We start from the raw sequence: 23,456 nt of genomic DNA, 5'->3' as shown, positions 1-23,456 counted from the left end.
ACCTATGTGTGATAGGTCATTCAGAACTGCTGGTACATGTATCAGAGGGAAAAAGGAAACAGTATGACTTTGAAACTACTGCTGGAATACAAAACTTCACATACTCTATATCCACATTCCAATTCCCCAAAAGAGTAGAATGGGAAGCAACAAAACTAGTTTCAGTTTTTACGCATCTAAAATAAAAAGGACAACCATGTTATTGAGGAGGAACTGAAGTGGACTAACCCTGGATGAGCGCAAGTGTCCAGAGTAGTCTTTTTTTGTTTTGAATAGGAATTGCACAGGGTCACTTTGTTAAACTCTGATGTGTTCAACAGTGTTATCTCATGATGTGATATCATCACTTGTAACAATTAGACCCTCACCTTGTGCCGAACACATTTAACACATGGCTATAACTTGCAATGAAACCATATTTTTTGTAGTGCTTATCTAACAGCATGCAGCAATACATCCTGTGACAATCTTCACAACATTTTACATTAAAACAACATGCAGAAAGTTGTTGAGACATTGCAACTAACTAACTACTTTCAGACTGAGCACCTTCAGATTAAGCATACAGCTTCATATGTGAAGGATGGATGATTAGCACTGAGCAAAGACTATTTAAGAGCTTGGTTAAACATCTCCCATTTAGGGCAGTATTGATAAATTAAAGCAAGGATTTACACAGCTCTTCTATATTTCAAAAATGTTTGGATAGAAAAGCCAGAGCCTCAAACAGCTGAGTATGATGGCCAAAATATTCCTGATACATGAATCAGTCAGCATTTCTGCAATAACCATCTTTTACATTAAAAACCCTTTTTAATGCACTTTACTACAAATTGTTACATTATTTAGCATTTCCTTTTATTTAGCTAACTTACCTTACTTGGTATTGGATGTGTATTTGATCTTCCATCAGGTGATTTTGGTGAAGAATGCATGTCAGACACAACTGGAGCTACCTAAACCAAAGTTTCACAAAGAAACAACATACTTAAGATTCCATAAGACTGTGTCAGAATGCCAAATGACAACGAAGGGTGCAAAACCCTTTGCCCTTCACTACGTACAAATTCTGACAGCGTGCAGCCAATTCAGCAACTTTAAGGCAGAACTATTTTCAAATTAAATTTTCTTCCGGCCAATTTATTAGTGTGTACTCAAACACATTCTTGGTGTAAGTGAAAGGGCTGAATGCACTACTTCTGAAAGTCTAGTAAACATTCTTTTGTTTAAATGTCTATTCTGACCAGGAATGATAATAAATGCTATCATCGGGATTTCATTCTCTCTGCTTACAGCGCAGACTCCATTACATATGGAGATCTCTTCTAACTTCACTATATTCATCTCAGTGAGTATTTTGTCATACAAATGCTTCAGTTTTCTTTCTAAAATACAACAGGTTTAAGCAGAAAAGCAGTATTTCAGATTAACAGATAGTATGGATTTTCATTACAATTAGGGATGTGCCAAAAGTTTACTAAACATGAACCAGAGAGACAAAGTGGGTGAAGTAATATCCTTTATACTGCACATAGTACACTGCATAAACACTAACCAGTCACAAGTGTTGTTGACTTAAGCTAAATTAGAAACAAAGTAGTAAATACTGTATTCATCTACATCTCACACCAAATGTTTGTTGATTGCATCAGGATAAAAAAAAAAATCAGAATTCATCATTGCAACCTCTTAACACATGTTGAATACTTTCCCTAGTATATTAAATTGCTGTTATCATAACATTTTATGATGAAGCTCAGTAGATAGAACACTTTTGATTAATCAGTTACACAGAATCTCATTCCATTCCTAATCATAATGGAAAGCTATTCTAATTTTCTATAAAGACATTCTAGTAATTAAATCTATTTTGAAAAAATAAAAATAAAAAAAACGAAACAACCCGAAGGCTATGTCTACACTACGTACCTTACAGCAGCACAGCGGTGCCGCTGTAAATTACACAGTATAGTCGCTCCTTGTCAGCAGGAGAGCTCTCCTTCTGACAAAATAAAACCACCCCCAAAGAGGGACGGTAGCTTTGTCGGCAGGAGAGCAACTCCCACCGACAGAGCACTGTCCACATCGGCACTTTTCATCCGTAAAACTTTTGTCTGTTCTGGAGGGGGGGTTCACACTTTTGACCAAAATATCTTTAGTTTATGCAAGTGACAGGGTTAAGTTTACATATTCAGATTTTCCTATTTTAACAATAATCAGCTTGTATACATGTTTTTTTGACTTTAAAAATACAGGCTGCAAGAGATTAATTAAACAAGGAGTCTCTCCAGACAATAAGCACATAGAAACCCACAGCTTTTGGGATTGCTGAATTTGTTTCTGATTGAGTGATGATACTAGGAAGGCAGCAGATGTGAAGCTGAAGTGTCTCACATGAACCAACTGTAAGAAAGGAAGCAGCAACTGATGCCACAGGAAGCCTAGAGAAAGGAGCAGAGATTCCTATAGAACTTCCCATCTTCCCTTAGCTACCATCAGATCTAGCCCTGAAGGAGGAGGGAGAAGTTAGAACTGGCAATGCTGTAGCTGTTCTGGAAAGGAAGCAGTATTTCTTAAATATATATTCAAATATAAATGCTTAATGAGTTATCTCAAAGCAGAACATAATTTCGACCAAATTAGCTCAATTAAGACAGACCTAAAGTTGAAGATTGGCAAGATAAGAGGACTTTGTTCTCTTGGTTGGAAGCCATGCAAAAGTTGCACTTCATAAGAATTTACCATATAGAACAGGGGTGGGCAAACTACAGCCTGTGGGCTGGATCCGGCCTATCAGGGCTTTGAATCTGGCCTACGGGATTGCTACCACCGTGGCGCCCCGGGCCCCGCACCCGAGCTGGAAGCGGCTGGTACCACGTCCCTGTGGCCCCTGGAGGAGGGAGGGCAGAGGGCTCTGTGCACTGCCCTTGCCTCCAGGCACCGCCCCCTGCAGCTCCCATTGGCCAGGAACAGGGAACTGCAGCCAATGGGAGCTTCGGGGGAGGTACCTGCGGGGAGGGCAGCGCACAGAACCCTCTGCCCCTCCTCCCCCAGGGACATGGTGCCAACTGCTCCCGGGAGCAGCGCTGCTCAGAGCCAGGGCAGGCAGGGAGCCTGTCTTAGCCCTGCTGCGCATCACTGCCACCCCAGAGCCGCTCCAGGTAAGTGGTGCCGGGCCAGAGCCCACACCCTGAACCCCTCCTGCACCCCAAACTCCTTGCCCTGAGCCCCCTGCCACACCCCTCCTGCACCCCCTACCCTGAGCCCCCTCGTACACCCTGCACCCCTCCCACACCCCAACCCCAGCCCTACATTCATGACCCTGCATGCAATTTCCCCACCCAGATGTGGCCCTTGGGCCAAAAAGTTTCCCCACCCCGATATAGAAGGCAGGTTTTTAAAAATATTTTGTGTTTTATATTGTTCTTTTGGACTACTGCTTACAGTAAAATGGACATCTGTGCGTACATACAATCCAATACACCAGTGAGCATAGTATTTAAGTGCCATGTATAGTAGATGTATATGCCATAAAAAACATTGAGAATTTTAAGTTTGCACAATTAAGAACTCAAAGATCAGGAATGAAAGAGCTATAACTGCATATGCTACTGCCACAGCCTGCTTCCGGTGTATCTCCACTGCAGACATCTGCAAAGCAGCAACATGATCTTCACCACATATTTACAAAGCACGGCTTTGATACAACTTCCAGAATGGAATCTTGTTTCAGGCTCTCTGTTTCTTTGGAAAAGATTTCTCAAGCAAAAATTCTTGTACCCCTTTTTATGTCCACTCCCCTAAAAAAAATTAGTTTATTTTGGAACATCCCTTATTCTCAGTTCACTGATTTTTCTTTTGTACAAAGTTTCTCACTAATTGCTGTCACCTGTTCTAGACTAAAATATTGTTTCTGTATTGGATGATTAAAAAGCCTCGTCATGGGTCTGAACCTGCTCCTATTGAAGTCAATGGCAAAACTCGCACTGGGTTCAATGGAGCAGGATCAAGCCATATATTCATAGAATGGTAAAATAAAAATAAGAGAAAAATCCACACTGTTGGCATTGGCCTTGCTGCTACTCATTGCAGCTTTATCCATTTTTCTTCTTCTTTTGGGACGTCTCTCAAGCTACTTATTCCCCAAGAGCGAGAACCCTGCTCAGATGGTAACTTGCTAAATAAAGAAAAAAATACTTACAAGTAATTTGTCTTCTCTGAAGATACGACCTTGTAGGGCTCTCACTTCCACTCAGAAGTGAAGATTTTTATGGATGTGTCTCAATTTTTATTATTTGTTTTCATTTTTAATTAGAGGTATATTCTTGCTTGTGTGTTCATTTTGTACTGGATTATCATGGAAACTGCCACCAAAGGAACTGACTGGAACATTTAGATGGTGGTATTTATATGCGTCAAGGAATGGCAAATTACCACCAGTAGGGTGCCTGCCCATGTTTATCTACCACTGCCCTCAAGGGTCAAAAGACCCTAAGAGGTAAGGAAAATCTCAGACTTGCACTTAAGAGCTAAGACCCAGGAATGAAAATCCTGAAGATGGAAACTCTCTCTAAAGATACTATTTCCACACAAAGTATTCAAACAGTTCACCCCTGAGACAAGCAGTTTATAAACTACATAAAAATTTTAATTGTAAAAAAAGTATAATGCATGTTAACAATACTTACTTCTCCACTACTGGAACCCTTTTTCTGCTGACATCTTCTGACCACTTCCAACAATAAGGGGCCACCTACAGTACCTTCTGCTTCTATAATTCCTAAATCTCGGGCTAAATTCTCTCGCCCTTCGAGCCCATTTAGCTGGAAAAAAGTTAACATATAATCTTAATCTTCAATGCAAATGAAAGTGGTAAACTTTTTAGGAGTTAGCACAGCAACAATTTGGCCAACCAATCAAGATTTCCCAGTTGTAATCGTGTACATATCAGGACTAGCTGACACTAAACAGCATCTTTATTATATTCCACATTATAGAACTAACAAAAAACAAAACAAATAAATATTCCAAGTCACTTAACAAACAATTAAGATTAAAATAAATTTTATATTCAAGTTATTTTAGTCTATTACCTTTTAAAACTGGGTCATACCATACTTCAACCAATGATTCTGCAACAAGCTCAGCACAAATGGACCACGGCCTCCATGCAGGGTTTCAGTGACTTCAATGGAACTGTGCAAGCACATGGCTTCACCTATGTGGAGCAGTATGCAGAATCAAAGCCTTACCTTCCAGCCTCTATGGGTCCAAAAAGTCTGATTTTAACTAACGACCCAGATGAAAATTTTTCCTATTCTTTTTTTCCAAATTCCGTTGTTCTCAACATCAGCAACAAGATTATAGAATAGCTTGTAGATCAGTTCAATAAAAAATGAACAAAGGTAGCTCTAAATTCAACTCTTACACACGTTGACACAAAATGTGATAGCATGGTTTGTCCAGGTTTCACTGACATGAGTACAGAATGGCTACAAATGGCATCCTTCCTCTTTTAAATTCTTAAGGTGACTTAATGGGAGCTGTAGTCCGCTTCAAAAATATAGGGAAATCAAACAATAAATTTTACTTGTTATGTAGACATCATCTCATTGAAAACAGACTAAAATTGCCAACATATTTCACATAGGCAACTTGATGAGCCATCACAACTATATACTCATTTAGTCCATAAAGGCCTGGCTTTACTTAAACCGAAAACCTTGAGCTGAAAACATCTATACAACCATCTAATCCTCTGAATCACTCAATCCCATTAAATTAATGGTCTACTACTACAGAAATAATTGTAAGATTGCACAGTGAATGTATTACTTCACTCTAGGATTGTATAAGAGAGTGTGCTGTGAGGAAACAAAAATCAATAGCAAATACAGGAAATAAATTATGGAAAGTTACTGAAAGATAAACAGATTTCAAAATAGATGATAATCTGAAAAATGACTGTAAATGTGCCATTATTTCAATACAGCACCTTTTCAAATATGCTCAGTTTACAAACAAAGATTCCCACACCACAAAAATGCCAGCCCCACAATCTCAATTTGGATTTTCAGAGTCATTTTTCTTTTCATTAATCAATATCAAACTATGCTCTTCCTTAAGTTTGCATAGGTATAGCTGACTGCATTTTAGTAAAAAATAAATCTGTTGATAACACAAAGAACTCAGCCTGCACTCTCCCGTATGTTGGTTCTGTAGGGCTAACAGAAACAGTGTTGAAACAGCATTTTTGGCTACTGAACTCAGCAGATGTGACTCTGGAGACATCAAGGGAGAAATCTGTTAGTGAGGAAGTACCATTTTCAGAACAGACACTCATTTTATGTAATGAACAGGAATACTTGAAATATTTCTCTAGCATACAAGCTCCTCTTAATGGGAGCTGATTCTGAAGACACATGGAGCTGGGGACGTTTGGCACAGCATGGAGTCTAGGTGGTTTTAGGATTAAGTCAGTTGCAGATTTTTCTGAATTTTCTTTTGTGAAACAGGGCAAAAGTCCTTCCACTAGGATAGAATATGAAGCACCAGTTTTTATCAGTTTATCTAGATTGAATTAACAAATGCCTTATATGTAGCCACTTTTAAAAATGGATATGAAATCAATATTTCATTCAAGTGAAAAAAAATTCATCCTTGATCAAATTCAAGCTTAAATAACTAGTTTAGCAACACTTCTTGCAAACTAAACTGGAAAGTGATCAATAAGAATAAAAAAAACTTTGAAAAGAAACAAATGTTCTTTTTTAAAGCAGATGAAAAATATTTTCAACGCGAAATAATCAATGTCATATATAAGTATTTGATAACTGAAAAAGTGTTTTGAAGACCTAGCAAAATATAGTACTACTTAAAAAAAAGGTTTTCAGTCTCCTCCTCTTGTAACAGACTTTTAGGCCAACACCCCAAGCACGTTACCTTGTTGCTTAATGTGTTGTCTGGATCACTTGCATACAATCACTTGTTTTTCCTCCAGTTTCTCTTACTGTATAATGCCACAAAGTGGTTCTGCTGTGAGTTATTTTATTCTCAATTCAGTATTGCTGCACTGATAGAGACATGTAAAATTTGGCACACAGTCCAAAGGAATGTCACCATTTGATTAATAGAATCCCCGACTATTGTGAGCACAGATAGCTCCACAGACAAAACTAATTTATTTTAAGCAACAAAGGTAGAAAAGAATTGATGAAGCATGTATGCTTTTAGTCAGCTTTAAAAACCCACCACCATGAATCATCAATTACATAAACATCCTTTTCTGTACTTGTGACAGTCTATGACTTGGGTTAGTGTAGGGACACAGGTATACATTACTAAGTTCCGGCTGATATTTAGAGCATAAATTTGAGTAACTGGTATAGACCAATACAAAATCCAATAAAGCTTCTGCATTTGTTCATTTCAGATTCTAACAGTCAAGTTAGCAAATGATTAAAAACAGTATCTTCCTTACTGTGCTTGATTCAGGCTGAAAAACGGCCAATGTAAAGTCAAGATTGAAAAACTGAAGAAATTCTGCAACAAGACCAGCAACCAAGCAACCTAAAACGAAAGAGGAAAAAAATAATTTGGTACATTAAACAGAATTAAAATTCTCTTATATTAAGGACCTGATTTTTAAGAGATCCTCAATCCGGTCTCCTCTGTCCCACCCATAATTCTGCAGGTCTGGTTTAGGTATTTAACTACCTAATCCTCAATCCAAATCAGGAAGACATTTAAATTAAACCAAAACTGCTGGAACAAAACTCAAGGCTCCTTCTAAAATTCAGACCCCGTTTAACCTTAAAAAAAAAAAAAAAGTCTAGCTCAAAGACACCTTAATCTTGGTGTCTGTCCCACACACACTTTTAATGCTGTGCCTCTACAGTCTACTTTCATATTACAGCTTTAGGTTGCTGTTTCTGCTGCCCTAAAAAGGCTCAGTTGAATTACTGTAAATCAACAAATGACAAAACAATGGAAAAAAAATTTCCTCAGCAATTAATTCAAATACCTACAGAAATCAGTCCTCTCAACTAAGACCATGGCAACAACAGAATATTAGCTTTAAAAGCTCTGGACTCAATCTTAACTTCAGTGTGTGCAATGGTACTTTTGACATTTACTTAATGGGAGAAGGACTGGCTTCTATCTTTACTATGTTTATGACCAACATCAGGATCATATTGCAAACACAAGAGCAAATGGATTTACCTTCACTTTTCTTCAAAATATTTGTCAATATCCGAGCAATGTATAAGTTAACAAACAGAGAAAAGCTTACCATCTTTTGTACCTAGAAACTTTTTCAAGCTTTCATTTACCAGGGGTGTTTTGTTCTGTTGAAAGATGAAAAATCAAGGACAATTAATAAGGATTTCCCTGTACTGCAAAGACATTTAACACCTCATCAAGAGTTTTGGCCATAGAGGCCTCACTAGTATAACAAACAGCTTAAACAACTGATTTTAACCAAAAAAAAATGTACTTTTATACTAAGTGTACTAGTAGTAATTAGTAAAGCAGCACATTTAGATGGTCATAATTAAGGCTTAATATTTCTGTTACCAACCCCCAGGGGATTTTAGTTTGGCTATAAAAACATTATAGATAGGAACAGTATCAGCTGGTTACAGATTTTTATGTTTTTCCATACAGTTAAACAAATTACAAGTTCAGCAGTTGAGCGAAACAACCACTGAAAAATAGAAGTTTGCCAATTTTACTCTGTAGGGCTGTCAATCAGTTAACTCCCCTGATTAACTTTAAAAAAAAAAAAAAAAAAAAGAAAGAAAAACTAATCACAATTAATCAGTTTTAATCGCACTGTTAAACAGAATACCAATTGAAATGTATTATTTTTGAATTTTTTCCTACATTTCAAATATATTGAATTATAACACAGAATACAAAATACACTGCTCACTTTATATTTATTACAAATATTTGCACTGTAAAATGACAAAAGATACAGTATTCTTCAATTCACCTCATACAAGTACTGTAGTGCAATCTCTATCATGAGAGTGCAACTTACAAATGTAGATTTTGTTACATAACTGCACTCAAAAACAATGCAAAACTTTAGAGCCTACAAATCCACTAAGTCCTACTTCTCATTCAGCCAATCGCTCAGACAAACAAGTTTGTTTACATTTACAGGACATAATGCTGCCCACTAATTTACAACATCATCAACCTGAAAGTGAGAACAGGCATTCACACAGGACTTTTGTAGCCAGCATTGCAAGGTATCTACGTGCCAGATATGCTAACCATTCGTATGCCCCTTCATGCTTCGGCCACCATTCTAGAGGACATGCTTCCATGCCGATGACGCTCATTAAAAAAATAATATGTTAATTAAATTTGTGACTGAACTCCTTTGGGGGAGAACTGTATGTCTCGGACTCTATTTTACTCACATTCTGCCATATATTTCATATTATACTAATCTTGGATGATTACCCAGCATGTTCTTCATTTTAAGAAAACTTTCTCTGCAGATTTGACAAAATGCGAAGAAGGTACTAATGTGAGATCTCTAAAAGCACTCAACCCAAGATTTAAGAATCTGAAGAGCCTTCCAAAAATATCTAAGGATGAGGTATAGAGCAAACTTTCAGAAGTCTTAAAAGAGCAACATTCCAATGTGGAAACTACAGAACCTGAACTACCAGAAAAGAAAACCAACCTTCTGCTGGTGGCATTTGCCTCAGATGATGAAAATAAACATGCGTTGGTCTGCACTGTTTTGGACAGTTATCAAGCAAAACCCGTCATCAGCATGGACGCAGCATTGTGAATAAAAAGTGGGCCACATTATCTCCTGTAAATGTAAACAAACTTGTTTGTCTGAGCAATTGACTGAACAAGAAATAGGACTGAGTGGACTTGTACACTCTAAAGTTTTGCATTGTTTTATTTTTGAATGCAGGGGTTTTTTGTACACAATTTTCTATCATGAAAGTTGAACATACAAATGTAGATTGCACTAAAATACATGTATTAGGTGAACTGAAAAATACTCTTTTGTTTTTCCAGCACAAATATTTGTAATAAAAATACACTTTGTATTCTGTGGTGTAATTAAAATATATTTGAAAATGTGAACATCCACAAATTATTTAAATAAATGGTACTCTATTATTGAGTAACAGTGTGATTAATTGCGGGATTAATTGTGCGATTCGTTTTTTAAATTGCTTGACAGCTCTACTATTTTGCACTCGCTCTGTTTTTTAAAATAGAATTTGCAGATTCTTCAGGCAAAATATGGACTAAACTATTCGTTAACATGGGATTACTAAATGATAGTTTTATTTTCTATTTTTTGCAATAAATTCCTGTAAGTGTCTAAGTGTTAATTTCCCCTACTAGATCTGTTCTATTTAACTTACATAGTAAAATCAAGAAGAAATTAACTTGCAGTTTTTGGTTTGAAAAATCACTGTATAATTTAGATAATGCCAAATTCTAAACCAAGATCACCATCATACCAAAATATCACTGTTCATGCATCAGTCTAATAACGATGTCTGTACATCTCCAGGAACAGCCTTTGTCTGTGTTAACTATTGCTGCAGAGTCACCAGAAGCACAAAAATTTGCAAATGAGAAATATTTTTTTTTAATTTATATTTAGAATTCAGAGGCTCTAATTTTAAATGTAAGCTTATACATGAGTAAACTGATAAAGTTCCTTTCAATTTTTTTTTAAAATGCAGAAGTACTTAATTTTTTTAAATTATTTTTTCATAATGTGCTTTTTGAAAGTATTTCAGAAGTCTTTTATGATCGATAGGATATTGATGGGGTCAATAAGAAACATGTTAAAAGAATTTATGAACATACTTGATGAACTGGAGTATCTTTTTTAGATGTTTGTAGTGTTGTTGCAGCCACGTCGGTCCCAGGATATGACAGAGATAAGGTGGGGGAGCTAGTATCTTTTATTGGACTAACTTCTGCTGGTAGAAGAGACAAGTTTTTGAGAGTCATAGAGCTCTTCTTCAGGGACCTGTGAAGCTCAAAAACTTGTCTCTTCCAGCAACGAAAGCTGGTCCAATAAAACATATTACCTCCTCCACCTTGTCTCTTTCCTATCCTCCTTAGAGTCATTCTGGACAACATGCTATTTCAAAACTACCCAAGATCAATATTTACCCAAGAGAGCTAACCAATTGTAAATGAGATGTTATGAATCTAACCAGATCTTATAAAAAGGAAAAGATAGAAAACAGACAGTTTAATATTTTTCAGGGATATTTCTGTCATATTTAAAGCTTGACCCTGTTACCACTGAAATCAGTGAGAATTTAAGGATAGCAACATACTTTTGGCAAAGTGACAAAAAAATGAACTTTTTATTTGTATTTTTGTACTTTTTATTGCATTAAACATTTACTGAAAGCTGAAGTAGAAATTACATTCTTTTATCTCCTTACCTCTACTTTTTCTTGCTCTTCAAGTGCCAAAAATACAGCTGCTCGTAGTTCTGCCTACCAAATGAAAAAAGAACCCGTATTTTTGCGGTCAGTTTTCTCCCCACAATTCAAATACAACAAGCAACAAGTAGCCTGCCAGGTATTTGTTTAAAACTGACCCCAGCTTCTTCCTGAGGTACTTGTATTGAATTTAATACACCTAAATGCCTTCATTAAACTAAAGCTATATGCAACGTGGCTTGGGGCTGAGAAAGAAGAGTTTTTAATCTGAAAAAAAAGGGAAGAAATAGGAATGTGAACTACAGCAGAACCTCAGTTATGAACACCTTGGAAATGGAGGTTGTTCATAACTAAAATGTTCGTAACTCTAAAAACATTATAGTTGTTCTTTCAAAAGTTTACAACTGAACATTGACTCAATACAGCTCTGAAACTTTACTATGCAGAAGAAAAAATGCTGTTGTTCGTAACTCTGAGGTTCCACTGTACATGGCCCATTAGGTCATTTCTGCTGTCAGTGTGGGATTTTTTTTTAAACACTGCCTAGGGGGACTGGACACCTAATTCCTATTAATTTTGAATACAAGTGGGACATTTAAGTCCCTTAGGTGTCTTTGAAACTCACACATTTAATATACAATTCTATGATAAGGAAATGTACACAAATAACATACTCAAAACTAGGAAAATGTTAATAGTAAAGTACAGATATTTCTTCAGTGTCTGGTCAGGAGACATGCAACAGAATCTAAACTCAGGAATCTGAGCAGTATTAAAGGTATAAAACTATTTCTTTATTTTTTGGATTCATTGTGCTCATGGATCTCATTTTCATTCATCGGTTTTTCTTCTTGAACATTCAAATGTTAGTCTTGCATGAATACTTCCTTATGTTTGAGTTTCCCTATGTCCCTCATATATTGTGGATAGTTATCTGAAAACATTCGCTCAATGTGCAGCGGCAGGAGAAAAGCTAACAGCATCTTAGGAACCATTTGGAAAGGGATAGATAAGACAAAAATATCATAATACCACTACATAAAGTAGCGGAATGCCCACATCTTGAATACCACGGGCAGTTCTGTTCACCCCATCTCAAAAACAATATATTAGGACTGGAAAAGGTCCAGAGAAGGGCAACAAGAATGATTAGTGTTATAAAACAGCTTTCATATGAGGAAGGATTAATAAGATTGGGACTTTTCAGATCGGAAAAGAGACGACTAAAGGAGGATCTGATAGAGGTCATAATAGAGGTTCATGATCATAAAATCGTGAACGGTGTGGAGAAGTGAGTAAGAAAGTGTTATTTACTCCTTCACATAACACAAGAACTGGGGGCCACCCAATGAAATTAATAGGCAGCAGCTTAAAAACAAACGAAAGGAAGTACTTCTTCACACAATGCACTGTCAACCTGTGGAACTCATTGTCAGGGGATCTTGTGAAGGCCAAAAGCACAACTGGGTTCAAAAAAGAATTAGATAAGGTCATGGAGGATAGGTCCACCAACGGCTATTAGCCAAAATGTTGAGGAATGCAACCCCATGCTCTGTGTGTCCTAGCCTCCGAGTGCCAGAACCTGGAAGTGGACAACAGAGGATGGATTACTCAACAATTGTCTGTTCTGTTTATTCCCGCTGAAGCACCTGGTTTTGGCCTCTTTCAGAAAACAGGATACTGGGCTAGATGGACCATTGGTTTGACCCAGTATGGCCATTATTGTTATGAAGTATCAGGCAGGAATACTTGAGGATAACAGTGGAGCAATAGCAACAGCAGTTAAAGTTATGCCAGTGTTTTCAATTGAGCAAGGGTGACAATGTTTTCCAAGAACTGTGTGTTTTGATTTGTAGAATTAAATTAAAATAGTAATTCCAGGTTTTAGAGTGCTTGAATTTTCCAGGACACTTAAAGAAAGAGAGCTGATCTTAGTTATCACTGCTCCAAAATGAATCATTTGGGAATTAACTGGATTCTGACCTTCTCTTCAAGTTCTCTTTAAAACCTCACAAAGCAGTACAAGATATGAAATTAATCTAATTCTTTAGTATATGTTGTTCATGTCCATATTCATTAAAAGTTTCAATTTATACTGTTGCTATTTTTTAAGGTAAAATATTAATACACTGACACTAAACAGTACTTTGTCAACTCATCAGCACTTCTATACACATATTATAATTAGCATGAAGGTGTTAACATGACACATTGTTACTCAATATATGTTTTCTGAGCACAAGTTAAGACAACAGAACATTACTAGGGTTTTTGTCCCTCACAGAAGTTGAAATGACAATATTTCAGGCACAGCAGTTACTATAATAAAAGTTTTCTAGTAGAAGGTTTCTCGGGACACAATGTTCACAGCAAAGATTTCCCTTCAGTGGGATGTTCAATGTTTACAATTGCATTTGACGGTAATAGTTCACGAAGTGCTTGATTTTCTCAGGGAATGCTGTAAAACAGCCCTTGTGAATCAGTCAACTTTTTTTACAAGCTACTTTTTTTTTTTTTTAAAGAAATCAACTATGTAATTATAATACTATTTTTACAAATTTAAAGAGTATGGTTAAGTTCCCCACCTGCACCTAACATTTAAAGTTTACCTCATTTTGTTTCTTTACAAGCCAACTAACTTCCTGATTGGTTTCAAATGTATTTCTCTCTCACTCTACTAATGCCATAGAAGCCAGATGCACTTACAGCAGGAAGGGAACAGCCAGTTAAACGAAACATTCCCTGATGAGACTGAACAGTTAAAGTATTCTGTTAATTGTTTATGAATGGAAGACAGGAACTGGTGCATAAAGGGGTACGCAGTCTCTGCTCCTTAGGTAGGTTAAGAGGCAAACTCAGTGGTTCTTCATGATAGAGAGAATTACTCATCCTGGACACCTTGGTACTCCTTCCAAACATCCCTCAAAGAAGAGAGCCTCTGGTGACACCTCCTCCTGGGCCACATACAAAGTGATCCCACAGTCCTATTAGAAGTCCACATTACATCAATGCAAATAAGTGTCCCTGCTAAGATTCTATCATAGTGATTTAGTTCATGTACCACAAGCAGATCTGGCTCTCATGTCATTAACAAGGTAGAAGATAGCCACTTTACAAATAAAAAGAAGGGGACCCTTGAAATTAGCTCAAGCACAAATTTTAAATTTAAAATATGAACAATTATTTCTTAAAAATACTCATTTACTTCAAAGAAGCTAAAAAATGTTAAAAGTATAGTAACATTATTTATAATGGTACCTAGACAGTCATTCCAGTTTAATGAACAAGCTGTCCTCCTGAAGTGAAGCTGCTTCTGTAACCATACATGCAAGAGCAAAGGGAGGGGAATATAGGTGCAAGTTGCCCTGAACTGTGACAGAAGGGGCTGTGGAAACTAATTAGTTCTTTAAAATAAAGAATCAACTTTATACCATCTTAACAATTAATATAATTTTATTCTTTTTTAACCCTCTGTTGTGGCAATCCTGATAACTGCCCAACAGAAACAGTTTTAGGCTGAACTAATAAAACTGACTTATCAAGGCTGCTGTTAGCTTTATGTTGTCAAAGAGTGTCTTGCTCGCTTATTGCTACAAGCGAGAGGTGTTGCAAGTGCTGCAAACCCCATGTCACAAGTGACTAGGGTGACCAGACGTCCCGATAAAATTGGGACTGTCCCGATTTTTAGGTCTTTGTCCCATGTCCTGACCGATGCACGGTCAGGACGCCATTTGTCCCAATATTGCGGCTTTGGCCACTCTGGCTTTTTTATTTTTCCCCCTCCTTCTTTCCCCATGTGTCCTGATATTTTCTCCATTATATCTGGTCACCTTACTAGTGACATTTCACCCAACTAAAGGAATATAAAATGATTTTGAACAAGTCATAGCCAATCAGAAAATAGTGGTTGTAATGCAGGATATGGGGGAGGGGGAAGGGAAAGAGTAGAGGCAGCCCGAGCACCTGCTCCCCACGGAAGGTCTGGGCTGCGCTCAAGGCCTGAGGGGCCGGAAGAGACAGGAGCTGTGGGGAGCTGCTTTGGGGGCCCCCCACAGGCCCAGAGCGGCCCAGGGGATTAGCAGGGGGCCGGGAGCAGGAAGTGGAATGACCCGGCCCCAGCCCATTCCGCCCCCCCCTCCCACTGGTGGCAGGGAGAAGGGATCCCCTCTCCCCCCCAGTGGTGGGAAGCTGAGCGACACAGCAGGGAGCCAGCAGAGTGCTGCAGGCTAGGGCGCTCTGCTTCCCACCACTGCCGGTGAGTGCAGGGGTAGGCCTGACCCCCTGCTGCCACCGCCAGGCCCCCCGGTAATCGCCTGGGCCGCATCCGTCGCTGGGGGAGGGGGCTTGGGAGAAGGGGTGGGGTGGGGGCAGAAGGAGATGGAGCAGGGGTAGAGGGAGTTGTCCCAGAACGCACATGGGGGGCCAGCTGGGGAATGGGGCTGGCCGCTGGGGGCGCTGCCACCTATGAAGCACGCAGCTGTGTAGGACACCATGAAATTTGGGGAAGTCTGGTGCCCCAAATTTCATGGTGCCCTACGCAGCATGCGTATTCTGCGCATGCCTAAGGACAGCCCTGAGTAGAGGCCTTCCTTTTTCATATGAAAACTGTCTCCCTGAAATAAGAAAAGAAAAAGCACAAGCTCTTCAGAACAGGGCCCAAGTCTTCTTTTGTGTTTGTACAGCACTCACCACATTGTCAGTCTTAGTGGAAACAAGTAATAAAAAAAGAGTATGAATGTGAAGAACAGGCTTTTGTAGAAACATGTCACAAGAATACATGAAATAACAGGAAAGAACACACACCTGGGTAGTTTCTGAATGTTCATAGATTCATAGATATTTAGGTCAGAAGGGACCATTATGATCATCTAGTCTGACCTCCTGCACAATGCAGGCCACAGAATTTCACCCACCACTCCTAAAAAAGACCTCACACCTATATCTGTGCTATTGAAGTCCTCAAATTGTAGTTTGAAGACCTCAAGGAGCAGAGAATCCTCCAGCAAGTGACCCGTGCCCCATGCTACAGAGGAAGGCGAAAAACCTCCAGGGCCTTCCAATCTGCCCTGGAGGAAAATTCCTTCCCGACCCCAAATATGGCGATCAGCTAAACCCTGAGCATATGGGCAAGATTCATCAGCCAGATACTACAAAAAATTCTTTCCCGGGTAACTTGGATCTTACCCCATCTAAAAACCCATCACAGGCCATTGGGCCTATTTACCATGAATATTTAATTACCAAAACCATGTTATCCCATCATACCATCTCCTCCATAAACTTATCGAGTTTAATCTTAAAGCAAGATAGATCTTTTGCCCCCACTACTTCCCTCGGAAGGCTATTCCAAAACTTCACTCCTCTGATGGTTAGAAACCTTCGTCTAATTTCTAATCTAAATTTCCTAGTGGCCAGTTTATATCCATTTGTTCTTGTGTCCACATTGGTACTGAGTTTAAATAATTCCTCTCCCTCTCTGGTATTTATCCCTCTGATATATTTATAGAGAGCAATCATATCTCCCCTTAACCTTCTTTTAGTTAGGCTAAACAAGCCAAGCTCCCTGAGTCTCCTTTCATAAGACAAGTTTTCCATTCCTCGGATCATCCTAGTAGCCCTTCTCTGTACCTGTTCCAGTTTGAATTCATCCTTCTTAAACATGGGAGACCAGAACTGCACACAGTATTCCAGGTGAGGTCTCACCAGTGCCTTATATAACGGTACTAAAACCTCCTTATCCCTACTGGAAATACCTCTCCTGATGCATCCCAAGACGACATTAGCTTTTTTCACAGCCATATCACATTGGCAGCTCATAGTCATCCTATGATCAACCAATACTCCAAGGTCCTTTTCCTCCTCCGTTACTTCTAGTTGATGCGTCCCTAGCTTATAACTAAAATTCTTGTTATTAATCCCTAAATGCATGACCTTACACTTCTCACTATTAAATTTCATCCTATTCCTATTACTCCAGTTTACAAGGTCATCCAGATCCTCCTGTAGGGTATCCCTGTCCTTCTCTAAATTAGCAATACCTCCCAGCTTTGTATCATCTGCAAACTTTATTAGCACACTCCCACTTTTTGTGCCCAGGTCAGTAATAAAAAGATTAAATAAGATTGGTCCCAAAACTGATCCTTGAGGAACTCCACTGGTAACCTCCCTCCAACTTGACAGTTCACCTTTCAGTAGGACCCGTTGTAGTCTCCCCTTTAACCAATTCCCTATCCACCTTTCAATTTTCCTATTGATGCCCATCTTATCCAATTTAACTAATAATTCCCCATGTGGCACAGTATCAAACGCCTTACTAAAATCTAAGTAAATTTTCATGCTCATGGATTATGAACACTATTATATATTTCAGTTTAAAAGCAAAAGAAGAAATGTGTATCAATTGCAAGTGGATAATATACCAATTATACATGTTTAAGTATTTGCCAATGTACAAATTAAGATTTTACTCATTCTCTTGTGCTCAAAAACTAGTAAATAAAATATAACACTTCTAAAATAACTGCCCAGCATTACTCTAAACATTAACAGTTTTAAAGGATAATAGACATTTTGCATTGTCAAGTTAATTTACGCAAATGCCAATGTGCACAAGATATTTATACACAGAAAAGCCAAAAATCAAGCAAACTACTACTATTATTATTACAACCTCATACAAACTACTGTAGGACAAAGATCTCACTTTGGTTCCTTCACAAGTCTCTGCAGAAGGCCTAAAACTAACTAAATAGGTTTTGTATATTTTCCCCAGTTTTATTGCTGGTCACCTTTACAATACATCTTCTATTGATAATATTCTATGTTAACTAGAATCCTTCCACATTTGTCTCTTATGACAAGTTCACGTTCTCTTGACTTCATCTGCATCAGACTCGTATACACACCCTTCTTAGAGTTTGCTCTCATTTATGTCTTACTGATCTCCACAGGATACTGAACACAAATCCTTCTATGCCTTACTTTCTAGCTTTTACCCTCACCCATCCTTGGAAAGTACTGTTTAATTTTGGGGTATAAATCCTACATAAATACGCAATATCAGAGTATAGCTTGTTTTCCCTAACAGGTACACAATACTCAAGCAAACAATATATTGAGCATCCTTACATTTAAATGTATTGTAAGAAAAAATCCTTATGCATGATATAAACCAACTTGAAGGGCAGATGCCTAACAAAATCGATTGGATCAATAGAAGTAGCGCAACTCCCATAAATTGCCACTACCTATCAAAAGTCTGTGCTTACCCCCATTCAGACAGCTGCTACTACATGGCCATTTAGAATACTGTGTTTAAGATATGAAAACTGAATTTCAGGGACGCATGGCATCAGTGGGAGCCACTGGTAAAAAAAGCGCTATCAGCAGAAGCTACAGGAGCCATTTACAAGTCTCTGTTGGGCATACGGACCAAGTGAGGAGCAGGATGTAGCGTATACTTCCAGGAGTCTCTCGCTACTTTTATCTCAACCAAGGCCAACTTAATTTAACCACATCAGAGTGGCAGCCGCAATGGTCTGGATCAGCAAAAACAATGAGGACTCCTTGTGGCACCTTAGAGGCCAACAAATGTATCTGGGCATAAGCTTTCAAAGGCTAAAACCCACTTCATCAGATGCATTGAGTGGAAAATACAGAGGCAGGTATAAATTCACAGCACATGAAAAGATAGGAGTTGTCTTACCAAGTGGGGATGAGGCAAGTGCTAACGAGCCAATTCAATTAAGGTGGAAGTGGGTTATTCTCAACAATTAACAAGAAGGGGTTAACACCAAGGGGGGGGGGGAGGAGAATCACTTTTGTAGTGCTAATGAGGCCAATGTAATCATCGGTTGCATCCGATGAAGTGAGCTGTAGCTCACGAAAGCTCATGCTCAAATAAATTGGTTAGTCTCTAAGGTGCCACAAGTACTCCTTTTCTTTTTGCGAATACAGACTAACACGGCTGTTACTCTGAAAAATGTAATCAAGGTGGCTCATTTCAAATAGTTGACAAGAATGTGTGAGTATCAGCAGGGGAAAATTAGTTTTTGTAGTGACCCATCCACTCCTAGTCTTTATTCAGGCCTAATTTGATAGAGTCTATTTTTGAAGTATTGCCACTTTTAAGACTGTTATTGAGTGTCCAGGGAGATCGAAGTATTCTTCTGGTTTTTGAATGTTAGAACTGTTGGTGTCTGATTTGTGTCCAGATATTCTTTTGTGTAGAGACTGTCCAGTTTGGTCAATGTAGATGGCAGAGGGGCATTGCTAGCACATATCACATTGGTAGATGTGCACGTGAACAAGCCCCTGATGGTGTGGCTAGGTCCTATGATGGTGTCCCTTGAATAGATATGCAGATAGAGTTGGCAACAGGGTCCGTTGCAGGGATTGGTTCCTGGGTTAGTGTTTTTGTTGTGTGGTGTGTAGTTGCTAGAGAATATTTGCTTCAGGTTGGGGGGCTAAAAGTGGCAGAATTCAATTTTTTTCAAATGATTTTGACCCATAAATCCAATGTGTATTTTTAAAAAAATTTTCCAATGTTTTATACATTTAATTTTCCACATTTGCAAGAAATTATGGGTGATCAGAGAATGACAGTAAACATCAGGATATAAAAGCAAAGCTTTATTACCATTAAAACACAAACAGTCAATGTCACGTGTCAAAACATAGAAAGTAAACATCCTAAAATCCAACTTTAAGAAGTTCTCAAGCAGCATTTTTCTTACTTTGCCTAGTTGTTAATTTCAACTATTGATGAAAATATTTGTGTTGTTTGTTTCTATTGGTGAAATCAATAGATACCAACATTTATTGATAAAAATCAAAAACCTTCCAAGCCCAATTATAACTTGTAGAACATTAGAATGGGAGGATTTAGGTAAGGATGTGTGTGTGTGTGTATTTTACACACACGGGGGGGGGGGGGGGAGTGGAATTTTACATAAGAAATTAAACTGAAATAGCGGCAAAGAGTCCTGTGGCACCTTAAAGACAAACAGACGTATTGGAGCATAAGTTTTCGTGGTTGAATACCCACTTCGTCGGATACATGCACGAAAGCTCATGCTCCAATATGTCTGTTAGTCTATAAGGTGCCACAGGACTCTTTGCCGCTTTTACAGGTCCAGACTAACACGGCTACCCCTCTGATGAGCTGAAAGAGCTGATCCGCTCCAGCTACTCCTTTGCTTTGCTAGGAGCGCCACGGGCCCGGAGCTGCCACACTAGCGTGGGGAGCAAACTCGCCCGCAACGCAGGGAGCGCAGCGGCAGAGCGATCCCTGACCGGGCCGGCCAACCCCCCGCGCCATCAGGGACGTTTCACGAGCACTTTGCCCCGGGTGGGCCGGAGGCGAGGGCTGCGGCGCTTCCCGGGCGCGGAACATCCCATAGGGCCTTCGCGCAGGGCAGAGGCTCGCCACGGCTCCTGCGTAACCCACGGTGCCCGTAGGCCAGACAGGCGCCGCCATCGCGGCCCGGACTACCGTGGGTAGGGGCGGCACAGGAGGAAGCGAACCGAGTCCCCGACCCCGCCTCCCCCTGGCGCGGGGCGGAGTGGCGGTTAGGGCCGTTAGGGCAGCTGGCACCACCTCGCGCTCTGTCCGCCCCCCACCACCACGCGCGCATGTGTCTCGCGCCCCAGGGGACAAGCCCCTCCCCCGCCCATACCTTGATTTTATTGAGCACCCCGCTGCTCTCCAGCGTCTGCACAAGGAGGTCCCGCAGCTCCGTGTCCTCCTCCGCCGCCGCCATCTTGTTTCTCCCTGACAACCGCCCAAACTATGTTAGCGGCGGGAGCGGCGGCGCAGATTCGCGGCGGGGAAGAGAAGAGAAGAGGCGCCGACGCCAGGGCAGGCTCCAGGGGACGGGGCCAAGCGGCCGCGGCGACCGGCTGGCCACCCAAGAGGCGGCGGGGCGGGACCGGAGCTGCCCAGGACCTGCCTCGGGCCCGGCGCGCGGAATGTGCGGCTGCGAACGGGCAGCGCCGCGATTGGCTGGCGGGCGCGGGAGGTTTAAAGGGAATGGGCGGGGCTAGGCCCGGGCCTGGGTCGGGGAGCGGCGCCCGGGGAAATCGCGGGGTTCCCTGGAGCTGCTCAGGGGCGGGGCGGGCTTTCCCAGGAGGGGCCCGTTTGTGGGGCAGCGGCTCGGGCTGGCGGCTGCCTGGTGTCCTGGGCTCAACGTCGTCCCTACTGTCGGGGTGTGTTGTGGGAACCCTGGGTGGAGAGCGCGGGCCGGGGTGCAGCTGGAAAACCCGCTAGTAACGGAAGGGGTCAGACAGAGGGCCGGGACCCGGTCGTTCCTGCCCAGGCTATTCACGCTTAACAGCTCCCCAAGCAAATTATTTCACTGTCTGGCACCTAGCCAATGCCCCCCCCAGCGAAACTGCTGCCTCACGTGGAGAGCGTGAGCAATCCTCTCCCTGCTCAACAAAGCGCTCAAGGAGGCACGGTCCCATGGACCTCAAGGAAATCAAGGGGGGCGGTTAAGCATCCCTGGAAATCCAGGGAAATTGTGCACGTGCCTGAAATTAACCAGGTGGTTTGAGTGTTTTGTCAAATAAGGATGAGTTTTGTGCTTAAATTTAGGTACATGCTTAAAGTGCCTTGCTGAAATGGCCTGAATGTGAAATCCGTCCAAAGAGTGCTTCTTGATCAAGTCCCACTCTTTTGCTGATCAATTTACACCAGCTACGTAGTTTAAAATCACCATCTGAGTTTGACTCATAACAGCAAAATGGTGTAGAAGAGTGGTTCTCAACCCTCCCATGGACGACTTGAAAATTGCTGAGAGTCTCGGTGGACCACCTCATGATCTTTCCAAATGTTGTTTGTACCATTAGCTAACTATCCTAAAGCACTATCTAAAAACCACTTAATAATTATTAACTTTTTTTGTGCTACAAATTAAAAGCACACAACTCATTTTAATATCAATAGTCTTACCTTTCTAATGCAATGGATGTGCCCTCTTTCCCCCACCACGGCAGCCCCGAAGCTGGGAAGGAAGGGGGTCTCCCCCCGCCACAGAGCTGAGCCTGGGAGGAGGGCCATCTCTCCCTGGCAGCCACAGCCCTGGAGAAAGTCACCTCTTTCTCTGGCCACCACAGCTCTACATGTCCCATATTCCCTCTTCTCACCCCACTGCCCCTTCCACCTACCCCTTATTCCCCCAAGGCCATCACCTCACCTGTGCATCTTTTCCAGGGTCCAGGCACCTAATTAGTGGAGCCACGCCTGTGTATCTCCACTAATTAGGAGGGTGACCCTTCTTTCTCTTGTGTGCGGCCACCTGAATGGAGGTCGTGGACCACTGGTGGCCCGTGGACCACTGGTGGCCCGTGGACCACAGTTTGAGAAACTCTGGTGTAGAATAATTAGGATAATGGGTGGTTCTGCTGTGTGAAAACTGAAAACATAAATTCAGATAATTAAAATTGCTTTTATCTTAATTTGATACTTTCACATATTAATTATAGCTGGTTAAAAACAGATAAGTATATTCAATGAAATATTTAAAAATGAATTTTTCACTTTCAACAACTTCCTATGAATATTTTCGGGGTTTTCAATACTTTTTTCCCCGTACCTTTCAGTTTTGTGTCAGTGGGATCAATGCTTTTTTTTCCTGCTGGGGGGAAAAAGAGGAAGGAGTAAAAGAAAAGGGAGAGAGTGAGTGGTATTTTTTCTCTACTTTCACTCTTTTATGTCCCCACATTGCTTTTTTCAGTTGGGGGGAAGAGTGTAAAAGTTTCAGAAAAATTTAGTTTTGAAAAATTTTGATCAAAATTTTAAAAAATCACTAAAATGTAATCATGTATTTTTCATTAAAAAGTTTGTGAAAATGTTTCTGATCCGCTCTACTGTTAATATAACTGAGTAGTTCTCCCAGTTGTTTCAGCTTCACTAAGTAACATTCATTTCAGTAGACTGTTTCACAGCAAAAGCAGCAGAACTTTAGGAAAAAGTTTTGTTTTGTTTTTTTAAATAATTTC

The 23,456-nt window shown here is 40.2% G+C and overlaps 1 protein-coding gene across 5 annotated transcripts in view; it reads right to left on the bottom strand.

Moving 5' to 3' along the window:
- The window catches only part of CEP43 (centrosomal protein 43), a 50,906-nt gene extending 29,458 nt beyond the window's left edge, over positions 1 to 21,448 (bottom strand). For 4 of the 5 annotated variants that reach the window (XM_073337913.2, XM_073337915.2, XM_073337916.2 and 1 more), the window contains exons 1-6: positions 21,134 to 21,448; positions 11,457 to 11,510; positions 8,294 to 8,348; positions 7,481 to 7,569; positions 4,689 to 4,823; positions 876 to 956 (exon numbers count right to left, since the gene is read on the bottom strand). In XM_073337913.2, the coding sequence (XP_073194014.1) occupies positions 876 to 956; positions 4,689 to 4,823; positions 7,481 to 7,569; positions 8,294 to 8,348; positions 11,457 to 11,510; positions 21,134 to 21,217 (498 nt within the window). In that variant the 5' untranslated portion in view covers positions 21,218 to 21,448. The remainder of the gene's footprint in view (positions 1 to 875; positions 957 to 4,688; positions 4,824 to 7,480; positions 7,570 to 8,293; positions 8,349 to 11,456; positions 11,511 to 21,133) is intronic. The other variant, XM_073337914.2, reaches the window with a different exon arrangement.
- Positions 21,449 to 23,456: the final 2,008 nt, after the last annotated feature.

Source organism: Lepidochelys kempii, chromosome 3, assembly GCF_965140285.1.
Source record: "Lepidochelys kempii isolate rLepKem1 chromosome 3, rLepKem1.hap1, whole genome shotgun sequence".
Lineage (NCBI taxonomy): Eukaryota > Metazoa > Chordata > Testudines > Cheloniidae > Lepidochelys > Lepidochelys kempii.
The sequence above is the reverse complement of the archived record's forward strand: the minus strand, read 5'-3'. Positions and strand labels throughout refer to the sequence as shown.